The following is a 25,974-nucleotide window of genomic DNA, read 5'->3' as shown; positions in this document are numbered from 1 at the left end:
GTCCAGCGGGTTAAGACGCGGACGGCTAGAAACGAGTGTCACGGGTTCGAATCTCGCCCGGTGATTAACTTTTGTTTTTTTTTATATGTTCAAGTTTATACATATATTTTTTAATTTTTATTGTTTTAGACAAGTTTAAATTATTAAACAAATGTAGTTAAGATTATCACCTATACACAACCATATTACAATAAATAGTTATAACCGAGCAAAGCTCGGTCGCCCAGGTACTATTATGTTAATACAGAATGCCTATGCCTAAGCCGTTTTTATAGGTATCCAGATGCTAAATACAGTTTGGCCAATCTATCACCTGTGCCTATCCTAATGTGGTACTAAATTGGTTTAGTGTAATATCATTTTTGCTTGTGATTTAAACATAAGTTAAGGCAGGTTTATTTAATCATATACATACCTAAAATGTATAGTATACATAGATACAATAATTCTCACTCTGATTTTGTCTCATTCATTTCTTCTATAATAAAAACAATCAGCAGTAAAAGGAAAGGGGACGATCGATTCTCCATACAAATGTAGTCCTCATTTTGCTCCCCGGATAATTGACATTATGGAAAATTATATTGACAGAATTTTATGTATTTTTAATGATCCTTGTAAATTTAAAACTTGCCCAGCACAACTATTAAAAAAAACTTTGAAGAACTAAGTTAACTTATACAAATGAAAAACTTTCAGAGGAAATTGACAACCATGCACAACCTCTATACAAATGTAGTCCCTATTATCTCTCTGCATATAAAAATTATAGAAAATATTCAATGTTCATAGTTATTCAATTGTATCTAAAATGTGACCGCGGCTAGCAAAAATCCCACTTTATTGCTTGCCATAAGGACGAGATTTACTTGTATTTTAATATGAATAACCTGTCAAAGCATCCTTACCCAAACAACAATGTCGCCGTTGTCGTAACCGGTCGCGGTCACAAATAGTCTGGCTAAAACTGCACCCACATGGCAAGCAACAGAAGGTGAAGTGCCACCACAAACATCTTATTCCTATGAAAATTAGACATTTGTAGTGGCCCTGCCACATTCTTTCACTGCAACATTGGTAGTTATCTTATATGGAATATAGTTGTCTGATCCTCTAACACAAAACATCTCCATAACACAGAATTAAGTTCTTAAAATACTGACCAAGCCAAATTTACAGATCCATGCATAAACTTTATCTACATAAGGTAAAAAAATTAGGTTACCTTGGTGTCCGAAGAATAAAACTTTTTGTGTAATCTCCCACTTAAAACTTTTATTTATAGATACTTTGTTATATGTATTATCACAAATCCTGGTAGACTTTTAAAACACAATCACGCAACTGACAAATCTTACTGTATTTTCTTGATTACTGATTTCTCATTTAAACATAATTTACACAATAAAACACTATCTGTGACTCGACTTAGGTGTAATCGGTTTCTCATCACACTCCACTCTACACAATCATAATAGTTTATTGCATATTTGGATGGCTTTTTAATTGTCTAAACTCTCCATGTCCTTTGACATCATTAATCTCATGAAATTATATACAAAGTTGGCTAATTTACTTTAATTAAATATAATCATTCAACTGACACAGCTCCTGCTTGCGTCTGACATTTGATAAAAGAAATTTAACTTTTTAAACATGATGATTTAAAGAAGTGTGATCCAATAAGGATACTTTCTTCATCAAATGTGATAATGGTTATTGCGGGAGTATCTACAAGTACTAAAGTATGAAAATATAAGATAAAGCACCTCGATTGGACAATGGTATGTATCAAAGATATTAACAACGTGATATGACGCACATCGCGGCCGACTCGGTGCCGGCGGGCCGGCTCGGCGCCCCGGCGCTCCGGCGCGGACCACGGGCGCCCCGGCTCGGGCTGCGGGCGCTCCGGCACCGGCCGCGGCCGCCCGGACACCTCCGCGGGCGGGCGCCACACGCTCTCCCGCCTCGCCGAGCCCTTGCAGTCTTACGAGAAATAAATGCCACATTACACTGTAGATATTAAAGCACTGTACAACAACAATAAGTTTTCTTTTCTTTTTCGGGGCTAACGTTCATTTCGCGCACGATTTCCGCGAACATCTCATTGACGTTGGTGCGGCTCTTGGCGGAGGCTTCGACAAAGGGGCAGCCCCACATCTGCGCCAGCGCCGCGCCCTCGGGCTGCGCCACCTCGCGCTGGTGCTCCAGGTCCGCCTTGTTGCCCACCAGCAGGATAGGTACGCGTTCCGAACCTTTCACGCGCGTTATCAATTCCTTCATGGGCTTGATGTCTTGAAATGTTTGATGATTCGTTAATGAATATACTACAACGAATCCTTGGCCGTTTTTAATGTAGAGATCTCGCATAGACGCAAACTGTTCCGTGCCGGCAGTATCCAATATTTCTAAAACACATGGCGAATTATCCACTTCGATTTCTTTCCTATAGAAATCTTCTATCGTGGGGTCATATTTTTCCATAAAGCATCCGGACACGAACTGTACAGTCAAAGCACTCTTACCGACCCCACCCGAACCCAAAACCACAACTTTGAATTCGCGCATGATTGTTGTCTAAATCACACTTGCCAGACTTCAATACAACGTTTCAGAAACGTATTCACTGTGCTATAAAAATGTCATTGCTATGTTGGTTTATGACTCACTCGGATGCGATCACTGAAAAAGGTTCACTTGCAGCAACTTTATTAATTGATAAACAGCAGCGCCATTTTAGTTCACAGTGTAGAAATACAGGTCCAATGGCATCGCGGTATCAAAATCACATCAGATGACGCGAAAGCAACTCAACATTTATCAAACTAACTTGCTCTCTGCTATAGCTGGCTGATCGCGGCAGCAGGTTGGTCAAAGCACTGTGTTGTCTTGTTTGATTGGTGAATGGATTGCACTAACCGGAAGCCGGTGTTACCAGTCACGTTTCTAATTTACCCTATTGGTATTCTTTGTGTATTCACTCGCAACCTTGTAGTAAAAAACAAACTTAGTGTCGCCTTTTGTGATAAAGTTGGCAGCGATTTTGATAGCCCAGCAGCAGCAGATTTTAAATAAACCTCATAATTTCATAGAAGTTTGACGTTTAAATAACACTTGCACTAACTGAAAAAAAACTAAGAGAAAATACCCTTTTCCGTTCGTAATTCATCAACCCGACCCGACTAACCCGACCTCAATACATTTAAGTTGAAGCGCTAATTACATCTACACTTCCCGATTTCGGGCCTGATAATCGTTTTCGTTTCACGGTGTATCAGCACATCGTTAACAATATTTGAAATGTAAAAAATACTTTGTCTCTAATTGCCAAAAATGTTCAATGTTTGATATTTTTGCATATGAACCATTTTTTTTATTTCAGACATTGTAAACGTTGTGCTGATATTTGGTGAAACGAAAAATATTCTTTCTCGGGCCCGAAATTGAGTCTGAAATCAGGCCTGATAAAGTGTGGATCTAATTGGCACTATTGTCACTTGAATTAAGTGGTCTTCAGATCTACACGATCGCCGGACCAGAGGGCCTACCGCCGAAACTGAAGTTCACTAATTGCAAACTTATTTCCCTTTTACTCCAATTAAGACTTAATTAATTGGACATTACTTCGGTGTTCATTGTAAAGGTGTTAAATTATTCAATGTAACACTTAAAGTCAATAACTCAACTAGAAATATCGATTGTGGAAGATTTTTTATGATACCTATTGGTAATGGATTCCTGATATTATGTAAAACAGAAAACTACTGTTAGGATGTTAAATAAGGTAGTACTCGTACTACTAGTAATTAGCACATGCCTTATGTGTTTTACATGCTTGGCAAGCCTCGACAAGCGTCGGGGTCGCAGTTATGCGTAAGAGAGAGCAAGCGATATCGCTATCTCATTCCACCGTATAGCTGCATCCTTTGAAGCTTGTCGAGGGTTGCCACGCATGTAAATCAGGCTTTAGCAGTTACTACAGCGGAAAGTAGCAGACGAGCGTATGTTCGATCGAGTGGAAGATGGTAAGCAGCTGAGTGGAAGCGAGAAAAAGCTAAGCTGACAATATATACACATTTATACCAATATACATTACATATATATTTTTTATACAATATACATTTTTTAGCTAAAATTTTATTGAAGTGCATTATAAAAATCAAATCAAAGACTTAATAATAAAAACTATAAGTAAAATAAAACTAAATTAGATCTGAAATAAAACTGTTTAATACATTTAATTTAGTCAGACACAAAGTTTTAGAGATTATGTGTGCCAATATGTCATTAAGACCTAGTGCTTAAAATTACCCAATTTATAGGCAAAGTAATATAAATCAGCAACCCTACCGGAAATGACTGCAATGATTTATCCTGGCAACTTTTCAGTTTTTGTTCAGGAATTATGATTAAAGGCAGGAAGAAAAACTAATGTAATGATTTATAGTATTAAATACGACTACCCTAAGTCCGAGCTATCTAGTTGAATTAATTCATTTTATATTTATTTTGGTTAGTTCACAAGCATCGCAAAATGCTTGAAATTACTGTACATGGCAACATATGAATTCTTTTTTTGGTTTGCTATTTGCTTGTTGCTCCAAAAAAAAAAAAAGCATGCTATTTCGTTGTTGTCATTGTCAATGTCAGAAATTCAGAATAGATGGTTTGACAGAACCCAAACTCACGGGAGTAGCTACCCGGCTAGCTAGGAATACTGTGCCAAAGTGACAAATATTCTTTATTCTAGTCAAGGCCATGACCCCCGATTTGTCTGCAAAATAAGGCGGCGCGAAAGTGAATTTGAGAAGACGAGGTGTGGTCCGTGGAAGTTGGAGATCATTTTTGTTTCACAATATCGAGGTACTGTATTATGCTGTTATGTTAATCCAAATAGCAATCATCAGTGATTTAGGCGTTGCCAAATTTACTCATATTCTTGCTCTGAAATGGATTTTACTTTAGATTTCACACCTACTGTAATTTGGCGTAGCATTAAATAACTAAATATGTTCAGAAAGTTATTAATAATATTGAGACATGAATACAGTGCTTGTTAACCTTCTGACCACCATGGACACGAAGACACTGGTTTGATTCCGGCCTTGGCTACGTGAGGACCTGGTCACTTTTCTTTATTTCAGTTTATACTCGCCAACTGCTTAAAAATATAAAAATAACAATTATGAATGTTGATGGTTTGTGCATTGTGGACGAAATCGAGCGCTCAAAATTCAAAAATCGGTCCCCAGGCTATCATTTCATGAAATGATTTGTTGCCACATCATGAATAAGGCAAACCCAACCTAACTATATGAAGTGCTCAATTCTAAGATAGTATATCATGAAATAATCAAAATTTATGATCTGGCAACGACATTACGTGACTGTTTTATATATGCATTTAAATGCATGCTGAAAAAAAAAGTCTCCCGCTCGCATTCAGATGCTTTCGTTACAATTTTTTTACATCAAGTTTGCTAGTAACTATACACTGTGGCTCTTCGAGTGAAGAATGTAGGTAAGTGACTCTTATATTATCAAAGTCGACAAAGCGCATGTTGACGTTTTCGTGCAGAGTTAATAAAAAGGAAGTTTATATATATTCAATTAAAACCCGTAGAGCTTAATAAACGACTAGAGTTGACAAACACAAAATTCACAAACCAAAATTGTAATAGTGCAATTAACCATTTCCTATCAGTGGCTGCAAGACGTCCATGGAACGCATATATCTCCGGTTTGCTTAATTTGTATAACCTAATTAGCGGGTAAATTAGGCTAATTTTAATAAGGCGCATTGTTATTTGAGCGCGTCCCTACCATTGGGCGCCTAGAGCGGCTCTCTAAACCTAGGGCCGGCCCTGATGTTAATGATTTTACCCATATACATGCATTTTTGATACATCCCCATATAGCACAATCGGAATAGAACCAACCTCGAAATCTCTGGAACAGTCCTGAAACTTGGTATGTATATAGATTAGAGGCCCCTTTTTCATGTCCACACCATTTGACATTTAGGGATCTCGTGGAGTCGCAGCCATCATGGAAAATGTGTACCATCCTGGACAAATTTGCGTTTTACTTTAAATCTACGTTCTCTATGAAATTATAGTGTAAGGCAACATTAAAGCTTATTCAATTCTACACAAAATAATCCTAGATTATCTTTGCGAAAAAATACACCTTGTAATATACTCTTTCAGGGGATATTTTCTTAACAGGAAAATTGTAGGAATATGAATTCTACTTTATAAGAGAAAAAAAGAAAAAAACAAAAAAGTTGCATACTGATTAGGCACTTTCCGCAAATAGCACTAGATCGTCCGCAAATGTCAGGTGAAGGCTAAGTTTTTTACCATTTATGTTTATGCCTTGATAATCCCAGTTAAGCTTTCGAAATAGGTGCTCTAGCGGCTGAAAATAATTTTGGTGAGAGTGGGTTGCTTGTCAGACCCCTTTTCTGATAGAAAATTCTGTTCTCATCGCTTCTAGTTGGATTGCCGAAGTACAGTAGATATATATTTCTTTGATAATCCGAATGTATTTTTTGTTTACTCCTTGCTGTAACAGGGCGCTCCATATGCCCGCATGCTTTAAGCTGTCAAAAGCCTTATTGTAGTCCACAAATGGACTACAATAATAATGTTCTATAATATGTATTTTTCATTTATGTCCTAGCATTTATGTCCTACGTAGAATGGCACTACGGAACATTAAATCTTAAATTTTAATTAAGTAACTATCTTTTAAATGTTAATTAACTATTGTTTACCTCTTAATATTAGCTTTAAACACACTGTCGTTGTCCTCTGTATTATTCATAAATTGTAACTCATGTAGGTAGGTACTTATTACAACGGTATGTAAATTCGCGCTAAAAATAAAAACCAATATATTTATTTGCATCCGCTTGGAGAGGTGACATTATGTATTAGCTAACTAGTGATTTGCTCTGAATTGTATTTTCTGGAGCTTGCACTGAGTCATCGTTATCGCCAACCTGTAGGTTCATGGGATCGTATCTATTAATAGTTGTCATTTTTAGGGTTCCATAGCCAAATGGCAAAAAACGGAACCCTTATAGATTCGTCATGTCCGTCTGTCTGTCCGATTTTTTATTAATTGTATTAATCGGTCAGATTTGTTTTGAGGATCAAATGTATATATGGGACCCATTGCGTTAAAGCAATACAAAAATCACAAATGATAGTCAAAATCTGTCAATCAGTCGCCACACCGCCAGCCGCGATGCGTCCAGCCCGCGGCCTTAGAGGCCCGGTTTTGTAGTTTTTGTACCGAACATATTATGGCCGCATTGGTGGATGTGATTCACACGTCTCGCTTAAACATCGGAGCGACGAGCGAATCGCATCGAGTGTGATAACCACCTTTAAAGCAGGCAGTATAAATGGTACAGAAAGTTTTGACTCTTTATCTAAATTACATTCGAGGACTCATCTGCTACTAGAATTATCTACAGCAATATTGTTTGTTTTATTCCAGAAATTATATGAGTACCAACATGTCTCACAAGCCAACCCCTTATTCTCCGAACTTCCCTCCGAGTCAGGGCTACGCACCGCCATCTGAAGACGAGAAGGCCAAAGAGAGCTACCCTCTCGCTCAGACAGGGTATCCTAACGCTCCCCCAGCCGGATACCCAGGTCCTCCTGGACCGCTTGCACCTCCGGGTGCACCTCCTGGCCCGCCTGGGCCTCCTTTGCCCCCAGGCACTCAACCTGGCTTTCAACCCGGCTTCCAACCTGGTTTTCAACCCGGTTTTCAGCCTGGATTCTCGCCGGGCTACCCACAGCCACAGCCGCAGCAAGGGTACCCGCACCCACAGCAAGGGTACCCCGCACCTGTGGTACAGCAGCCTGCCCCGCAAGGTGCTCCAGGTAAGATAACAAAAAATGTTTCACTATGTTCATTACTTTTCTGCTATACAATTGCAACATGCAAGCCTTCATTCTCGATAGATCCAGTCCATAGATCCAAAATGGATCTAGTGAGCAAGTGCTTACGAGTATAGTAACGAAACGGCCAAGCCGGTGCCCTATTGATTTTCCGACAAAAAATACGCCGATTTTCGATTCGCTGACAACGATTCGCACACGGGTTCTTTGGCCGAGTAACGATTAGCAGAATGTCATTACGCATAATAGTCGTTTTCACGAGTAGTCAATACGCAGAACAGATACGCATATTTACTTTTCGTAGAATAATCATTTAGTAACTCTCACAATGGGGAAGGCGGCTGCCAAACTTTGCTACTAGGTGGCGCCACTAGAGTTTGTGACATGACATTATAGTTTGGCCCCACCTTTATTCTTTGAATAAATAAATTATCATAATAGTTAATGGAAATGCGAGTTACGTTACCACAATCAAAATAAGTTTTGTAATAATTTAATGAGATATTTATGTACCGGTCTAAATAGTTTTTAATATTAGACATGATTAGAGGTGGGAGCTATGAATCTGCATTGATATCTCTGTAAGAATTTACATCACAGGCGAATTTGGTGCCTCATAATCGACATTTAATGCGGGATTCAATTGAAAATTATTATTTTGGTCGTAAATTATTAACTTATTGTTGATAGTGTACATTTTCCTTGATATTTTAAGCATAATATTTTCGAGTGAAAACAGTACAGCGCAAATATACTTAACCTTTCTATGAGGTCTTTTTAGGGTTCCGTAGCCAAATGGCAAAAAACGGAACCCTTATAGATTCGTCATGTCCGTCTGTCTGTCCGATTCTGTCACAGCCACTTTTTTTCCTTTTACGGATGCCTTGCGTTCCCGTAAAAGTGCTTTTAACTGTGTTACAGTCAGACGTCCACATTTTTAACGTCGTTCTAAGTATGGGGAACCCCCAAAATTTATTGTTTTTTTTTTTCTATTTTTGTGTGAAAATCTTAATGCGGTTCACAGGATACCTCTACTTACTAAGTTTCAACAGTATAGTTCTTATAGTTTCGGAAAAAAGTGGCTGTGACATAACGGACAGACAGACGGACATGACGAATCCATAAGGGTTCTGTTTTTTGCCATTTGGGTACGGAACCCTAAAAATAGTCTGTACAGATGCTTTACCATTTATACCTACGATACATAGTTATATAAAATATGATAGCACTGATATCACCTTCATTCAAGGTAGCCGTGAAACGCCATGGTGTTGGACAAGTGTGCAGTGGATTTTCTTTAGCATTTTAGTATAAATTTATTTTATTTATAATTTTTTTCTAATTCATGAGGTTATTTTACTGTACACAAAGGGTCATAATTACAAGGATAAATTCGCAATTAATTATCCCTCTAACCACATTGCTCGTTTTTTATGTGTATAATAAAGTATAATAATACATAAGGACGTTCGAGTATTACGTAAGCAGATTTTTCTCAATTAACACCCCTCTGCAAATAAATAACAAAATCTTAATAGATTACCGATTAGACAGCATTTAGACGAAATTTTGAAAATATATATTGCTGACGTAATCACCATGCAAAGTCCCCAATGTCAGAGTAGAGTACTAATACTAATAAGATTTGGAGGTGTAAGGGCTCTCCAAGCATCAAAATGAAATAAATGTTTCGAACCTTCTCATCATCACATCAATCTAACAGTTTAAACTAATGCTACAGAATTCTTGACTAGTATGTATCCAATAAGTCAATATTAGACAATACAACAGAGACGTATATATTTTCTCTACAGTAAATTCATTAAGCGTGGAGATGTATAAGGTCCTTACAGTTCGCGAAAATTAATAAAATGAAATAAGATTTGGAGGTGTAATAAAATTATTTTTAATTAGTTTGTGCATATAAAAAGTATGCCTACTTACAAACGAACTTACTTTTCCTTGGCTATCGATATTGAAGGGGAAATAAGAATAAAGGTCGCTAAATCATAACAACCTATACTTACTACTAGTACTAAACACCTAAGACTAATCTGAAGTGCAAAGACTATGTCAACGTCCTATTATTTGTATCATTGAGCAAACTAAGTGCATGACTCCGTGATAAGGATGTTATTTGCTAGCTAGACGAAAGGCCCTTGCCATCGCTCAAGAGAGCTGATTACATACATATTTCTCATTCGTAAGCGTAACTCAAACGTGCTACAGCATTACATCGGTGTCGGCAATAATGTTAATGTTTGTTAAGCCACTAAGCGTCATTTAGTGTCATTATTAATCACAAGACAGACATGCACAATCAAGATAATTGCTATTTTTTTGAGACTCCGAAAAATCGACTCAAATTTAAAAGTGTTAAATGGTGCCAGCTTAAGAGCTTAATATGTAAACATTATTCAAAAGTGACAAGTGTGAAGGACAAAAGTGTTTATATAACGACGCTCAGTTCGGCTAGTGTTAAGAGGAGTTTGTGTAGAATGTATGAAAGACTTTTCACATCTCAGCGAAGCGGCTATGAACAATTTTTGACTGATGAAGAAAAAAAGTTGATTTTTCTTGCTGATAACTGCCCGCAGTTCTCAGCGGATCGATATTAAAAAACTAATAAAATAAAATCTAATTGTTTAAGTATTAAATATAGGTAAACGAGTTTCAGTTGTAGTTTATTTTTCAGCCTAGGAAATAAATAAATAGTAAGTTATAATAATGTTCGCAATATCCTAATCTCTGGTGCACACAGGTCAACTTATTATTAGATACACTTCTGATAGTTACAACTTAATTCTTGTAATATGTGCGACAAATATGCAGTTATGTATTTTCAAATTGCTGCACGTATTGCATATTCGCTGTATTTTATACACTGGTATTTATTGGTTACGTGAAATAGGGGCAGTAATACAGAGATGGAGTTCTAATCTTTTTTTTTAGTAGGCGTAAACAATGCGTATTTTATAACCTATCCATCAATTCATAAAAACAAATTTAATAACGAAAAAAAAAACTTAATTAATAGCGAATGTATGTTATATTTCTTATTTTTCTGTACTCCTAACAATTAATCTAGTCTAATTTTTAACAGTAGAATAGAAATTTCAGAATTAATGAATTCGTGCACTACCTGATATAAAAACTTGCTGTTATTAAACACGAGTATGTATAGTCTTGTCTTGTTAATTTTTCAGGTGGCTGGATGAGTATCCCGACAGGCCTCACCAACTGCCCCCCAGGTCTAGAATACCTCTCTATGATCAATCAGCTGCTGGTCCACCAGAAGGTCGAGCTGCTGGAGGCCTTCGTGGGCTTCGAGACCAACAACAAGTACACCATAAAGAACAGTGTCGGACAGAAAGTGTACTTTGCTGTGGAGGACAACGACTGCTGCACGAGGATGTGCTGCGGACCAATGCGGCCGTTCGACATGAAGATCTTGGACAACTTCCAGAACGAGGTGAGATTAACTGGGTTTTCTTCTTAGATACTTCGACGACTGGTCGTCCTGCCCGGCTATTTAGTGAACTGGGAGACATACATGGCTGAACCGGGCCGAATCGTTTAAACGTAATCGTAAAGACTAGAGAAATCTACGACTTGTAATATATAGCTAAAAATTTAAAAATGCCTCAGCTATCACCCTTAAAACTTTTCATCTAACTAGCTACCAAACACCACATATTTTTCCAGGTTATCCATTTGCGTCGGCCGCTCGCCTGCTCGACTTGCTGGTGCCCGTGCTGGCTCCAGTCCATGGAAGTCACCGCTCCGCCCGGCACCGTGATCGGATCCATCGAGCAGGAGTGGTCCATCTGCAAACCTAGCTTTGTCATTAAAAATGCCGCCGGCGACGTGGTACTCAGGATCAAGGGCCCGTTATGCACTTATTCGATCTGTGGCGATGTTGGTTTCAAGGTAAGAACTGAAATGAGGTGCGTTAGGGTAGAACGGAAAGGATTTTGGATGATGTAACCAGTGTTGCATTGCATTGGAACTACCGTAAAACAAAATACAAAGGCTCGTGTTGAAAAATTGTACATTGGGGGGTTAAAGCAAGTAAAGGTACCGATGAGGAAAAAATACTTTTTCAACAATATTATGTTATGATCGGTAATAGATAGGTTTTCGAACGTTAAATACCCATCAATCGCATCAAATACGCATCAACTCCCGTGTGAACCGACCCTAAGATAAGAACGAACCAAGAAGAAGGCGCCATGGTTCTAGGTACTTATAACGATATTATTGTTTAGTCTAAAATTCTTTAACCCAAATAGCACTGTTTTTAAATAACAGCTTGCTTTTATTACGGTATTGTTTATTAAATTAAATGCTTTTAATAATAATTATCAGCATTCTCTCAAGTAGTTGTTTTGAACATCTACAAGCGTTAAATTATGCTGATTCTATTTTAAATTGATTTGTCAATTTGTATTACTCTAATTAATTTTGTAACACATATTTATATCAATGTTTGTTTTCTATGTTTGATTAACCTAACATTTTGAAAAGAAATGTACGATAAAATGTATAATATGACTAATTATGAGTTGTAAAGTCACAACGAATGAAACGAAATATCATCCTATCTTTTTCCATGTAGTCACGGAATTTGAAAGTTTGTCAATTTTGAACCTTAATGCCATTACATAGAATCTAAAAGTGACAAGCCTTTAAATCCCGTGACTACTAATTAGAAAGTCGACGGTAGTCTAACTTGCGTGGGGAACAGGTCATCTAAGGTGAGGGGGGCGAAATGCGCCATGCCGTCTAAGTGCGCCTACCTTTAATATATCGAAATCTGCTAATAGAATACTAGTAATTCTACTACTGCTAATAAAACTGCAAGCTACTAGTAATAATACTCTTATTCTAAGAAGTTTTTAATATATTCAAGGTAGACGCACTTAGACGGCATGGCTCACGTTGACTTGATCGAGACTAGAAAAAACAATACAAAAGAGATTACAACAGCTACCGTATTGATCAGTTATTTTTGTCACATTGGCATTATTGTCAAATGACTTCGTTAATTCCGTAATTAAAACGAGAAGCAATTCTCTAGCTTTTTACCGGAGTACAAAATCTACTATTTACCTCCATGTTTATGTGGGTAAAAGACTTTGCATGAAGTACAGTTGAGAAAAAATAGATAGAGTCTGCAAACCTTACGTCATATTTATTACAAGTTCAAAATAAATAAGGAATGTCTAATGCAATATTCAGAACACTTCAATTCTACATACAAAACGGGCTACAGCTAGGTTTTATAAAATAGGAATTAAACATTCTGTATAAACAAACCCTCACTTTTCTTTTTTGTACAATAAAGTGGTACTACTACTACATCTACAATCTACATAATTATAATTATAAAACATTTTTTTATAGTATTTTATGCAACAGTTGTATAAGAAGGGTCAAAAAAGGCGAGTGGCGTGAGTTACAATGTGAGCCGGAGCCGAAGGCGTAGGCGAACATTGTAAAGGAATACGCCACGAGAATTTTTTGACCTACTTATACAACGTTGCATACAATATTTTTCCTACGAGTCAACAAAAATAAATCTTAATTTAGGTAAACAAATTACAGCAAAAGTATATAGCCAAGACGCGCGAGCATACCTTGTGACGCGCCAGGCCCGCCCCGGGCCGCGGCCGGCCGGTCGGCGACACCTCCTCGTAACTCATGAGGTACTTGGTACTTGCTACTTGCTAAATTAATTTGTTGGACAGTTTTTTCTCAATTTTGGCCACCGTAGCCTACGGAGACTAACAAGCACCGCTAAGCGGTCTTCGTAGTCTATGGGTGTTGCTATATTACGGGTGTCGCATGCGTGTTTCTGACTTATGAAGTAATTATTTTTTTACTATGCAACCAAATGAATATTTTGTAAGTTGGCAGCAATGCACTTAGTTTAAAACTGTCTTCGTTTTGGTTTTGTTAGGTTGGTAGCCATTAATCGCAGTAACGTTATAGCTTATAAAAGCACAAGAGCTTTTATGAGGAATAGACAATATAGACTTTTCTTGAAACCTTTTATGTATGTTCTTATATTCGTGTTAATGAATACATAAATGACAGATAACAGTAGAGGAGTAGGAAAAAGCTTTTATTTAACTTGTCATGTTCGTATGCAACTTTTTGTTTGTCAAATCTTGCATTCCATTTTTCATCCAATCAATCAAACATTTATTCAGGAAATAGGCCACACATGGGCACTTTCACATGTAAAATTTTTACAAGCAATAAAAATAACAAAATACAATTACAAATATGGAATCAATGAAATATTAAAATACTTTATTAGAGATGTATATTGGCCGGGTGCACGATGGCAGCGCCGCCTAGCGTTGGCAACTGGGTGGGCGCTCAAGTATAATGAGCGCAACAAAATAAAGATTATCTCCTTCAAAAACATTTTTTATAATGCTGTTTAATGCGCAAAATCTATTTGTTTCTAAGGTTAAATACATTTGGTTTTTAGCTTCACTGAAAATTGTAAGTATTATTTGTGTATTTAATACTATTATGTCAATATTATTTGTTGATCTTTCGTTACAAAATATAGAAAAAAAATGTATGTTTTGTTGTGTTTTGATAGTATACCTTGTGATGTTCTTTTAGGGAATAGGTATGATGTTATCAAATATAAAAATATTGTCCTTTTTATGGATTTTAAACAGCAACTTACACCTACAGTACGATCAGGGCCGGATTTAGGGGAGGGCAACCGGGGCTACTGTCCCGGGCCTCCACAAAAGAGGGGCCCCCCACAATAGAGAATTCGGTAAATTTACCATTTTATTTGGAAAAAATTTGGGGCCAGGGGGCCTCCACTCCTTTATTTCCCGAGGCCTCCAGACCTCTAAATCCGGCATTGAGTACGATTATGTTACCTCGTTCGTCATCGTTCTCGGCCATACGCTTGACAGACGACAGACAGAATGAAGATGAGGAGATAATTGATAATTTCATAGAAGATTGACATTGAAAATAACACTTGCACAGTCTGTGCTATCAAAATCGCTGCCAACTTAGCTTGGTCAAATGCGTCTGGCTCTACGCGCCAAAAGTATGCTTTTGACGGCCTCTCAAAAACTGATATTATAACTATTATTACAATCATGCTGTATTATGCATACTATTGTATTAACAAGCAAGCATTAATTCTGTGTTGACATAAGCTAGATAAAATGTTTTTTATTCTCGTACGACTGAACATATTAAAATTATTTTAAACATATTTCGATTCAATTTATATAACATCTGTATGGCATACTAAATATAACTAACGTATTTAATTTGTTAATGATTCATATTATATTCGTGTCACTAGCTTTGTAAATACCAGATTATAAGTATGTGATCTTTTTTTTTATAAGTTAAGAATGGGTATAGTAAGTTATCCTTAAAAGATAGATATATACAATCGCGGACTTTTTGGTAGACCAATCAACGAGAGACAATCCCACCATACATTGTGTTGTTATATCTTAAACGGATTAGGCAGCGTTTTCGAATAAAGCTCTTAGACAACGTCATTTTTTCCGACATCTTTAGCAAGATAGAGATTGTCATATTTCAACCAATTTACACAAAACCTTAACAAATTATACACCTAAACCTTCCTCAAGAATCACTCTATTGATAGGTGAAAATCACATGAAAATCCGTTCAGAAGTTCTTGAGTTTATGGCGAACATACTAACTGAGAAGTACCCATACACTGCGACATTTGTCGCCAACTTTGGCCACATCAAGCGCTGCGATCGTTTTTATTTTCCCGCCAAGCCGTCTGCACCCGGCCAATAGTCTCTAAATGTCGAAACACACAACAAAAAAAAAACTATGATAAAAAATACATACAAATACTAAAATTCTCTAAAGTTGTCAAAGTCTAAGTGTCAGAGATAAAATATAATTTAAAAAAACAATCATTAAATTATCCTTAGAGATGATAAGACTCCAAGACTTAAATTCTTATATAAATAATTAAACGACAAGAAATTAAATCGGACAAACAGACAAGAATCGAATTAAGTGTCTCACGTTAATCTCACTCCAAAAGTAAAGTTACATACTATTAACATAACATGTAGCCCGTGTAAGCTTAAACAGACCGGTCTCCACAAACAGCACCCGTTCACGAGGTATATCAGCCATCCACCACAACCACTTCCTGATATCCGATTAAGCTCAAAATTGGCCTTCATTTGTAAAACGGGTGACAACATTGAGGTCTAGTACTAGAGTCGGCATCTCTAACAAAAATTTTCCGCACCTCAATGAAGTGCCGGCACTTCACTCCGTTTAGTACGTCTCCGACTACTGGCGAGATACCATGCATGTAACAAAATTTAAAAATTAAAAATGCCATTGTGTGTTATGAAAATGTATTCTAATAATATCAAGAAACATAATAAAAGCAATATACTAACAATCCACTCCGAAAAAACTCTTGTTTTAAGCTCATTTAGATTATTTTGAAACGTCACTTTATACACTCGCAGTGGTACGCCATTTTTTTCGTCGCATAGATTACATTTCACAGATGTAACACGTAGGTACTAACGATTACCTACCTTATTGTTTGCAGAATATATACACAATAATTATATATTACTCTTTATCTCGCAATTTTGTGTAGTGTTATTCTTATATAAACAGTATATTATGCTATAAGAGCGCATAAATCTTTAATAGCATCAAAATGGCTACGAGTACGAGAGTCAAATATAAAGTTTTATGACTATTTTTATAAATTTTAAATGCCGTCAGTGTCACATATGTAAAACAATTTCAATACATTTGTAGAAAAATAAAGACAGTTTATATAGATTCTTCACAGTGCGTATGTAGGCACAAAATGAACAGTTCATAATTCATAATTTTTTATTGCATGAAAGTGAGTACAAGTACAAAACGTGTTAGTATTTACAAAAGTTCATCACAATCTGCCGAGATCCAGCACGCAATATATATCTTATTGTACTAGTACCTATATCTAAGACTACGAACTAAAATAATTTAGCTATATCTAGTCATGAAATTATTAAAAACATGCTACTTCAAGCCTTTACACGACAAATATTCTTGTAGGGAGTATAATTGCTTGTTCATAAGCCATTCATGTAATTTTCTAAGGAAGTGTGGTTGTGGACATTCTCTTATTTCTATCGGAATGTTGTTATACACTTTTATTGCCATGCAGTAACAATTCCTGCTGCATAATTTAGATGTAACTTTAGGCAGCATAAGTTTGTTAGGGTACCTAGTATTAAAACTACATACACTCTTTAACTGTGTGAATAGTTCTGGATATGTTTTTACAAATTTACCTACTTCTAGTACAAACATTGATGGCAAAGTAAGGAGGTTGAGTTCTTTGAACAAGGGTTTACATGTTGTAAGTGGTGGTGCATTGCTTATTGCTCTTATGCACTTTTTTTGGCTGATAAACAGCCTATCAACCTCACAAGAGTTACCCCAGAATAAAAGGCCATACCGGAGAACTGACGCTACGTATCCATGGTAGGCAAGGAGAGCTATTGGTATCTATTAAAGTTGAAAGCATTCGTAGTGTATAAACAAAGCCATTATTTTTTTTTACATTTCTTTTCAATTTCAGGCTTCCATGAATTATTTTTATCGAGTAACATTCCTAAAAATGTATGCTGATCAGTTTCAGATATTAAATGATTGTTATACTTAACACATATTTTGTCATGTTTTTTCCTGTTACAAAATTGAATATATTTAGTTTTATCTAAGTTATCATTTAAATTATTAGATACTAACCAATTAATTACAAGATTTATTAAATTATTAATATCATCATTATATGTAGTTACATTTATACAAGGAATAATAAAATTATAGAAATATCATCAGCAAAGAGTATATATTGGTGATTGGAAATGTCAGGTAGATCATTAATATATAATAAAAATAATAATGGGCCTAAAACACTACCCTGAGGTACACCAACTTCATTTCTTAAATAATTGGAGCGAGTAATTATCTGTATATTTTTACTTATATTTTCTATTTGAACGCACTGTTTCCTGTCACTTAAATAACTATTAATCCATTTTAAAGCAAAACCTCTCAAACCATACATTTCGCATTTGCACAGAAGTCTCTGGTGTGAAACGAAGTCTAATGCCTTGCTCATGTCAAAAAAGACTACGCAAGTGGGTGTATTCTGATCAACATGTTCAATTACACTTTTTACCAGCATGAAGGCTGCTAATGATGTGGATTTTCCACTCTGAAACCCATACTGCTCCTTCTTTATAACTTTATATTTATTACAAAATTGTATGATTCTCGCTAGCATTACCTTTTCAAAAACCTTCGAAAACACAGGTACCAGGGTAATTGGTCGATAGTTGCTTAATTCTTCCCTATTCCCTTTTTTGTGCAATGGTTTGACGATTGCCATCTTCAAACGACTAGGAAATTCACCTTGTGTAAAAGATAGATTTATTAAGTGACATAATACTGGTGCAATAAGGGAACCACATCTTTTAATTATTTTGGTTGAAATATCGAAGTTGTCATAACAGTTTCGCCTCTGGCTAGATACGCTTATTCTTTAGCTAAGTGACAAACGTCAAACGCTAAAAATGGCGGACAAAATTTGTTCTCGATAGCCTGTATAGTACATTTATGTCAGTGGGTGACAATGCAATATTATGGTACCGACGAGCTGATTTGATGACGGAGACAGGTGGCTATAGGAAGTCTGTGATGAAACAACTCAACCTAGTGTTTGGGGTGTCTAGAGTTGTCTCGATAAGTATTAGTTACCTGTGGTAAGAAAAGTACAGTCAGCGACAAAAGCTTGTTCCAAACATGAAATTTTTGTCAACAACGTATTTTAACGAAAACTTGTTTGTAACAGGTGTACTCCAAGGACGGCGAAAACAAGGTCGGCAAAATAACAAAGCAGTGGTCGGGGCTGGCTCGCGAGGCGTTCACGGACGCCGACTACTTCGGTATCAGCTTCCCCATGGACCTGGACGTCAGGATCAAGGCTGTGCTGCTCGGGGCCTGCTTCCTTATTGTAAGTACATCACCCTTCTATAGCCTGACCTACCACTGGAAAAGGCAGGAACTTAGGCTTAGCAAAACCTTCGTTTACTTAGCCTAGTACAGGGGTCCGCAAAACATGGCTCGCGAGCGGCATGCGGCTCTTTGGAGGTACAATTGCGGCTCTTCATGTCACCCAAAAAAATTGCAGTCAGAGCTCTGAGACCCTTCCACATTAGTTACCAACATTAGTGGCTGTACCGCAGATTGCTCTTGTAAAAAGTTTGCCAACCCCTAGCCTAGTAAGTCCCAATGGATCGTGTCGTTCACGACGACGCGTGCCTTGACTCGTATTGTCATGTTATTAAAGGTTAAATTTGACAAATCTGCGCGTCATCGTGGATGAAACGGAACTATATATTGTAAATAATGTGTAAAATAATTTATTTTCACAGCAGATGAACAGACGAGTAACCTGTCCCCCTACAATCTGTACAAATTCTCCAAAATACCCACACATATCAGAAAACAATTAGCTCCACGGAGATATTTTAAACGTTGTTGCACAACAGCTAAATCGTTACCTAAGTGACGTGTTATTGGTGCTTATTTCCAGTATGTTCTATTGACCTGAGGTCAACCTGAGCAGTGTTGCCAGGCGTACGATAATTATCGTACATGTACGATAATTTGGACTCCGGTACGATGTACGTTTCAAAGAGCATTATCGTACGCAAAAGTACGATAATTTCAGCCCTTGGACGATGTTACCTAAAAAGTCTCGTATTTGAAGCAAAATATGACACTCCCTCAGAAATAGGCTAAAATAGCTTTTTGGGTGTTAGTCAAAAATGACGAAATTTCCTGTAAACCGTCTGGATCTGTCACAAAAATACACAAATATAAAACTGATGTTTGCGCGATTTAGACGAAAATAGTGTTTTCTTTGATTATATATTGAACATTTAAGCTTATTTTGCAAGAACATTTTGGGGTACTGTCCTTTTGATAGGCGTACGATAATGTTTTCAACAGTACGATAATTTAGGCACTCAAAATACGATAATTCTTTTGCGCACCTGAGAACACCGCAACATGAACCTGAGTTACATCAACGTCACGTTTCAGGGGTCCACATTTAGAAAACGTTCAAAGAAATCAAGATCTGCAAGTTATATGCGGTACATGTAAATTAGTTTACTACGCCTACTTAATTTAGGTACCCATTACCTAATACCTTTATGTATATACCTTGATTCCTAATTACTTTCCAAACAATCTATGTTGTCGCTTCTTCATATTTTTCATTGAACCTTATTGCATAGGCAACAGGGTTCAGATCTTGGTAGATTTTTAAACTTAGCAATTAGCTGGCATATGAGTAGCCAAGTCTATCTATACAATGAATGTTGAACTGTCTGTATATGCTCGTAAGGCTCACGATCCTACCTATACTACTTATTGAGTTCGTTAAAATTTTAAACTCCATTAATTTCAAGAGTGCATTCCTGAGCGTTACACTTGCCTTAGGGCCTGTTTCTGTATTGATTAGTGTTTAGTATAAGTTTATACATTTGCTACTAACAGCAAGTACTATCTCGGACGACCGATATTCGAAATGTGTCATATAGTATTCAAATGTTTTTATTAAATTAATTATTTTTTACGAAAAATATAAAATATAAAGAAGTTAACGGAGTTTAAAAAAAACCGTGTATATAGTTATATGTTTTAAAATGGGGCAGTTGTTAACACCTCATGCTATTAATTGATACCCCAGCAAGCGAAAGATTCCATAAAGTGGAATCTTGAGCGTTGCGAGGGTTTCAAAGCACGAGGTTAAACAAACTTTGCCACTGAGTGAAACGCTTTGTCAGTAATTATCAATTTTTGATGGAAATGAGAGCCTTTACGAACAGGTGTGGTGAAATGTTATTATATAATCCCTTCATTGAAACAAAATAATATTTTTTCATTTTACTTAGGAACTGTACCTAAACTTATTCTCATAGTGTATTTCATAGGTGTTGATGTATTTTAGATTGTACATATTTAGCATAAGTATCAAGTATGTGTTTTTTAAGTAATCATTTATTTTTACTGTTATGTTGAGTACAGAAATAATATTCTCTTTTCTGTTCCAGGACTTCATGTTCTTCGAAAAATCCGGAAACCAGGAAAATGACGGGGTCGGAATGTTGTAACAAAACAGTCATAGTAATGGGGAAGGTGCAAAAGAAACATTTACAGCATATTCTTAACCAATGAGGCCAAGTAGTCACTAAGGATCAACCACACCGGAACAGACCAAAGATAATATTTACTTACCCAGATTGACCTCTGGCACGCTTGCCTCACACGTTGCGTTATTTTCGTATTTTCTCGGCAAACGATGCGTCAATGTCTTTTAAACTGTTAAACTCTTATTCAGAGGTCTAAATTTGTCACCAAATAACGACCTGTAGTATTTAATTTCGAATTGACATTTCATTCTCTTTCCAAGGACGTCGCCCAGGGGTTAAAGAAGAGAGAATAAAATTTGTAACTGAATGTATGCTCTCCCCCTCCCCTTAACCACCGGCCATATCAACTTTTCCCCCAAACTGGCCACGCCCTTGTCTCCCTCCTGCCCGACTCGATATACTTACCGTCGGTAAGGAGCGAGGGTTCAAGTTTCGGTGTGATCGATCCTTTATGGAATTTATTGTGAAATATGATGAAAAAAACATTTCAATATTTCAATGACAATTGAAGACAACCGTGTACTCAAGTACAGTTTTAGAATGCCAAAATTATTTAAATATTATGTCTCATTTATTGAATTTAGTAAAAATTTGGTCGAATTTTTGACGAGTTGCTAACTCGCCTTAGTTGGCTTTTATTTGCAATATCTTTACAGTAGATTAACAGTTCTTGTGAAGACAATATCTGAAAATTGCATATTTATGCAATAAAATAATGCTAATGCTAGCATTCTTCCCCACTGCATAATTATTTAAGACGCTAGAGTAAATAAGCCTATGTTAGGTGCTTATTCAACGTAATAATATTTGATAGCGCATTTACAATATTTACGTTTTTTTGATGTTTTTAAATTTTTTATTACTTAGTTTTATGAATCTCGTATGAAGAATCTTTTCGCACAATCTCGTATTTGTTTTGATACGTAAATGTAGCTTTATACATCTGAATCTATAGACTGTAGAATTTCTCGTGTAACGGTGGCCTTCGATTTTGTAGTTTATAAAGTTTGCATTTTATAAAGCATTTTCTAGAGTGAATAATATATAAATATGACGCTTAAAGCCTTTACCTACCTTTATACCATGTAAAAAATGTAGGCCCGAAGGGTTATCGTCCCAAAGAAAATTTGAATTTTGCGCCTTTTTTTACTGACAAAGTTGTTTGACAGATTATAAGTGAGAAAGTTTTATTTGTTTTGGTTGTTTGCCAAAAGACCCGAATGGCGTATGCATAGAAGATTTATATTTTCGTGTAATGCTGTTGCATTTTCGTGTATTTCGTGTATTTCTTGTTACTGTTACTAAATTTTGGCTATATTAATATACAAGGTGCTCGTAAGCATTGCGAGAGATTTTAACGATGCATTCCTGATGGCAACAGAAGCAAAAAATGTTATATAACTTTTTGTGAAATTCGACAAAAAAAAATTTTTTTGTTTTTTTTTTCCTTTTTTTGAACACTCCTGTACATAAAACGTAATTTTTATTGATAAACACAACCTAAAATTAACTAAAAAGTTTTTTTTATTTGGGGGTAGCCTCTCGAATACATTGTTTTAATTATTCGATGTCAATCAATAGGTATGTCTAGACTTAGACCTCAAAGTGGTAATACTGCAGTCAAAAATGTGTTTTGTACCGACTTATGGCGAAAGAATGATTCAGAAAAAACATTTAATTATCTCTGAAACTAGGCCTAATCCAGAAAATTTTATATGACATTTTAGTTTCTAAATATTACCAGGAATGCTTAGTTAAAATGTCTCGCAATGCTCACGAGCACCTTGTATATACAAACAAACATATATATATATATTAACAACCTGCTATGATTGGGTTAACGTGTGCGTACGCTTTTTACATAGTCGTAATTAATTAATATTAAATACTTATGATATGATATATGCTTTATAATGTAATGTACCGTATTTTAGCCACGCACAACAATAAACTATTCGACTGACTACGTAATCAATGAATATAAACTGTATGAAGATATACTAGTTGCACACTACTCTAACATAGTTTACAAATAGGCAACAAAAGGTTCATTATGTAATCCATTATAAAATTGATATAAAATAGTAACTTTGTACATCATGTACTTTACAATTGAGTCGTATATTCATACATACCTACATATTTTTATGTTGTTATCTATGTGCCACCTTTTTTTACGAAGGCAGACAGTACGAAAGCATTACGTGCGTATTATAGGTAATAAATGTAATAAACTTCAATTGTGCTTGTATGTACATTTACCTAGCCCTTTTATGCTTACCAAAGAGTTACTGATGGTAGAAAAAGGTGCCCCTGAGTTTGATAGCCGTACAAGCTAGCTAAACGGCCCCATATGTTTTGTGTATGGAAGGAATGGAATCTCCATGTACCAAAAAGTGTCATCAAAAAACCTTTAATAGGTGGCGCTACAATACCTGGAATACTTGGAAAAAAACCAAATCATAGACGGCGCACTTCACTCCGTCAATAACGCATAGGTTCTTAGCTACTCTAGCGCTACTCTGGAGAGATTTGGAACTATTATTTATAGCTGACAGCTGGACACTTGCAACAGTTCTACCATAAGAGATTTCACTCCTTTTAATTCCAAACTCCATAGTTTTGTGGTAACTGAATTGTCAAAGAACTTTAAAGGTCAACTTGACAACTAGGAGGCTAATTCAAACTTATAGAGTCAGACCAAGCTAAGTTGGCAACGGAGTTACCGCGCAACATAATGTACGGGACCGTACGGCGCCATCTAAGTATTTCATATTTTGTCAAACTACTGCAAGGGTATGATTTTTTCTTACAAGAGGTGTCAAACCTTGTCCGTAGACCTCTTCTACTATAAGTAAATAACTCTTCAATTAAATACATAAGTAAGTACATAGATATACAAAACGAATTTTATAAAAATGTTGTACACGGGTGAAATCCTTGTTCCTATTATTCTTATGTACCTATATGAGTATAATACTCCCCCATGGGTTGTATTTAAACTTATAATAAAAATACTTATGCAACATAACAAGTCCTTACCTATACATAAAAGATAATAGAAGCCAAATTAATTTTAGTACTTAATTTAAAAAAATTGTTAACAAAGTAACAAGTATTATGTATTGGTTATGTTACGGAATTTACATTGTTTCATTTTTTATATTTGTTTCATAGTTTAGTGTCGGCTGCGGCTTGCGGCTGACAATAATATATAAAATATATTTCATAATTACAGCCTGTAAGGATGCTACCTTCACCCAAGCGACAGTAGCTCGAGTGCCTACTGAGAACATCGAAAATACAAGTTTCGTATTCTAGCGTTATCCTGGCATTGACCTCGGCTCAAAACAAAAACGATCGAGAGGTAGATAAAGAAATTCTATTTTCGTTTTTGTTCGAGGTAGCCTTTCCAGAGTCTTGGTATCTCATTCGATTTTTTTTTTTGCATGCTAGTGTTTTTAACTTTTTATATTGCTGACATTCTTTATAAATGTTACCTTTTTACTTAGGTATTGCTAATTGTTTTAGAAATTATGTATTGCACATTATAATGGAAATTAAATAATCTTTCAAGTACAATGTTTGGGTTTATTTTTATCGTGTTAGTACACCACATATAAGTGGCATTGCAGTTATCGGATGTATTAGGTACCTATAGAGTGGAGCTCATTGACATATCTAAGGACAAGCCTTACGGGCACTAAGAATGGCGCTAGTTCAGTAGTGTCTCTCACGAATTCGAGCCAATCGTGCAGTTTAACGCATCTAGTTGCGACCAATCGCGCGCGCGATGTGAAATCATCAACCAATCGCGTTGTGGTGTTAGACTGCGCGATTGGCTCGAATTCGTGTGCGTGACACCGCTATACTGGCCCATTCTCATTGCCCGTAAGGCCCGTCCTTAGATATATATATGTCGATGGTGGAGCTGTTTTTAGTTATGACTGGCTAACTCCACAACAAAATAAACAAAAATTGTAATTAAGTACCAAATTTTTCATACTTAGGTGTTTCAATTTGATTCTTTTTCGCCATCTAGCAAGCAATTTGGTAAACTCTTGAATCTGCGCGATTCAAAATTTGTAACTTGGGATACAATGTGCTAATCCATACAAAGGTGAATCAGCTCTTTGACAGACACAAATCTGTTCACAACTTTTAAACTTCGTTGTAAAATTTCAAATAATGGATTTTCGTGTAAAACACTTAACTGTTAAACCTAATAAACAGAAACATTAGAATCTTTTTCGCCATCTAGCAAGCAATTTGGTAAACTCTTGAATCTGCGCGATTCAAAATTTGTAACTTGGGATACAATGTGCTAATCCATACAAAGGTGAATCAGCTCTTTGACAGACACAAATCTGTTCACAACTTTTAAACTTCGTTGTAAAATTTCAAATAATGGATTTTCGTGTAAAACACTTAACTGTTAAACCTAATAAACAGAAACATTAGAAGCCCGATTTCTTGGTAACTCCAGAGAAAGTCAAAATTATACATTTTTATATTTAAAAAAATGTATGGCTCGCAGACGTACTGCTCGATAAAATTAGTTTAAGTATATGAATTGTTCTAGAGAAATGTTGAAAATGCGGATTCAGGATTCTATCTAAACAGCGCTATCTAATAGGTCTTAACATCTAATGCGCTTACTAAAAATAGCATGAGTAGAGCCAACTGGCTTCCTTACAAAAAGTGGCCGGCGACCGAGTAGATGTAATAAGAAGGGTGACGTTGAAGCCAGTTTT

At 36.1% G+C, this 25,974-nt stretch overlaps 2 protein-coding genes across 5 annotated transcripts; one reads left to right on the top strand and one right to left on the bottom strand.

Annotated features, from left to right (window-relative positions):
- Positions 1-1,247: 1,247 nt before the first annotated feature.
- On the bottom strand, positions 1,248-2,904 carry LOC133518954 (ras-related protein Rap-2c). The gene has a single exon (XM_061852757.1). The coding sequence runs from the start codon at positions 2,569-2,571 to the stop codon at positions 2,026-2,028; it is 546 nt and encodes a 181-aa protein (XP_061708741.1). The 5' UTR covers positions 2,572-2,904; the 3' UTR covers positions 1,248-2,025.
- Positions 2,905-4,418: 1,514 nt separating this feature from the next.
- Positions 4,419-24,802, top strand: LOC133518953 (phospholipid scramblase 1). Of its 4 annotated transcripts, XM_061852753.1 has the most exons (7): positions 4,419-4,866; positions 7,513-7,907; positions 11,132-11,397; positions 11,631-11,855; positions 18,850-19,011; positions 20,106-20,158; positions 21,122-24,802. In XM_061852753.1, exons 2-7 carry the CDS (start codon positions 7,520-7,522, stop codon positions 21,243-21,245), a joined length of 1,218 nt encoding a protein of 405 aa, XP_061708737.1. In that variant the 5' UTR covers positions 4,419-4,866; positions 7,513-7,519; the 3' UTR covers positions 21,246-24,802. The 4 variants fall into 4 exon arrangements, with proteins under 4 accessions (XP_061708737.1, XP_061708738.1, XP_061708740.1 ...); XM_061852754.1 differs by lacking the exon at positions 20,106-20,158 and having other exon boundaries at positions 4,423-4,866; XM_061852756.1 differs by lacking the exons at positions 4,419-4,866; positions 7,513-7,907 and adding an exon at positions 8,891-10,587.
- The last annotated feature ends 1,172 nt before the right edge of the window (positions 24,803-25,974 follow it).

Source organism: Cydia pomonella, chromosome 6, assembly GCF_033807575.1.
Source record: "Cydia pomonella isolate Wapato2018A chromosome 6, ilCydPomo1, whole genome shotgun sequence".
Lineage (NCBI taxonomy): Eukaryota > Metazoa > Arthropoda > Insecta > Lepidoptera > Tortricidae > Cydia > Cydia pomonella.
The sequence above is the reverse complement of the archived record's forward strand: the minus strand, read 5'-3'. Positions and strand labels throughout refer to the sequence as shown.

Coding starts and splice junctions, on each gene's coding strand:
- LOC133518954 (XM_061852757.1), bottom strand. CDS start 2,571: ATGCGCGAATTCAAAGTTGTGGTTTTGGGTTCGGGTGGGGTCGGTAAG.
- LOC133518953 (XM_061852753.1), top strand. CDS start 7,520: ATGAGTACCAACATGTCTCACAAGCCAACCCCTTATTCTCCGAACTTC. Junction 11,398..11,630: donor TGGACAACTTCCAGAACGAG/GTGAGATTAACT, acceptor ATATTTTTCCAG/GTTATCCATTTGCGTCGGCC. Junction 20,159..21,121: donor AGATCTGCAAGTTATATGCG/GTACATGTAAAT, acceptor TTTCTGTTCCAG/GACTTCATGTTCTTCGAAAA.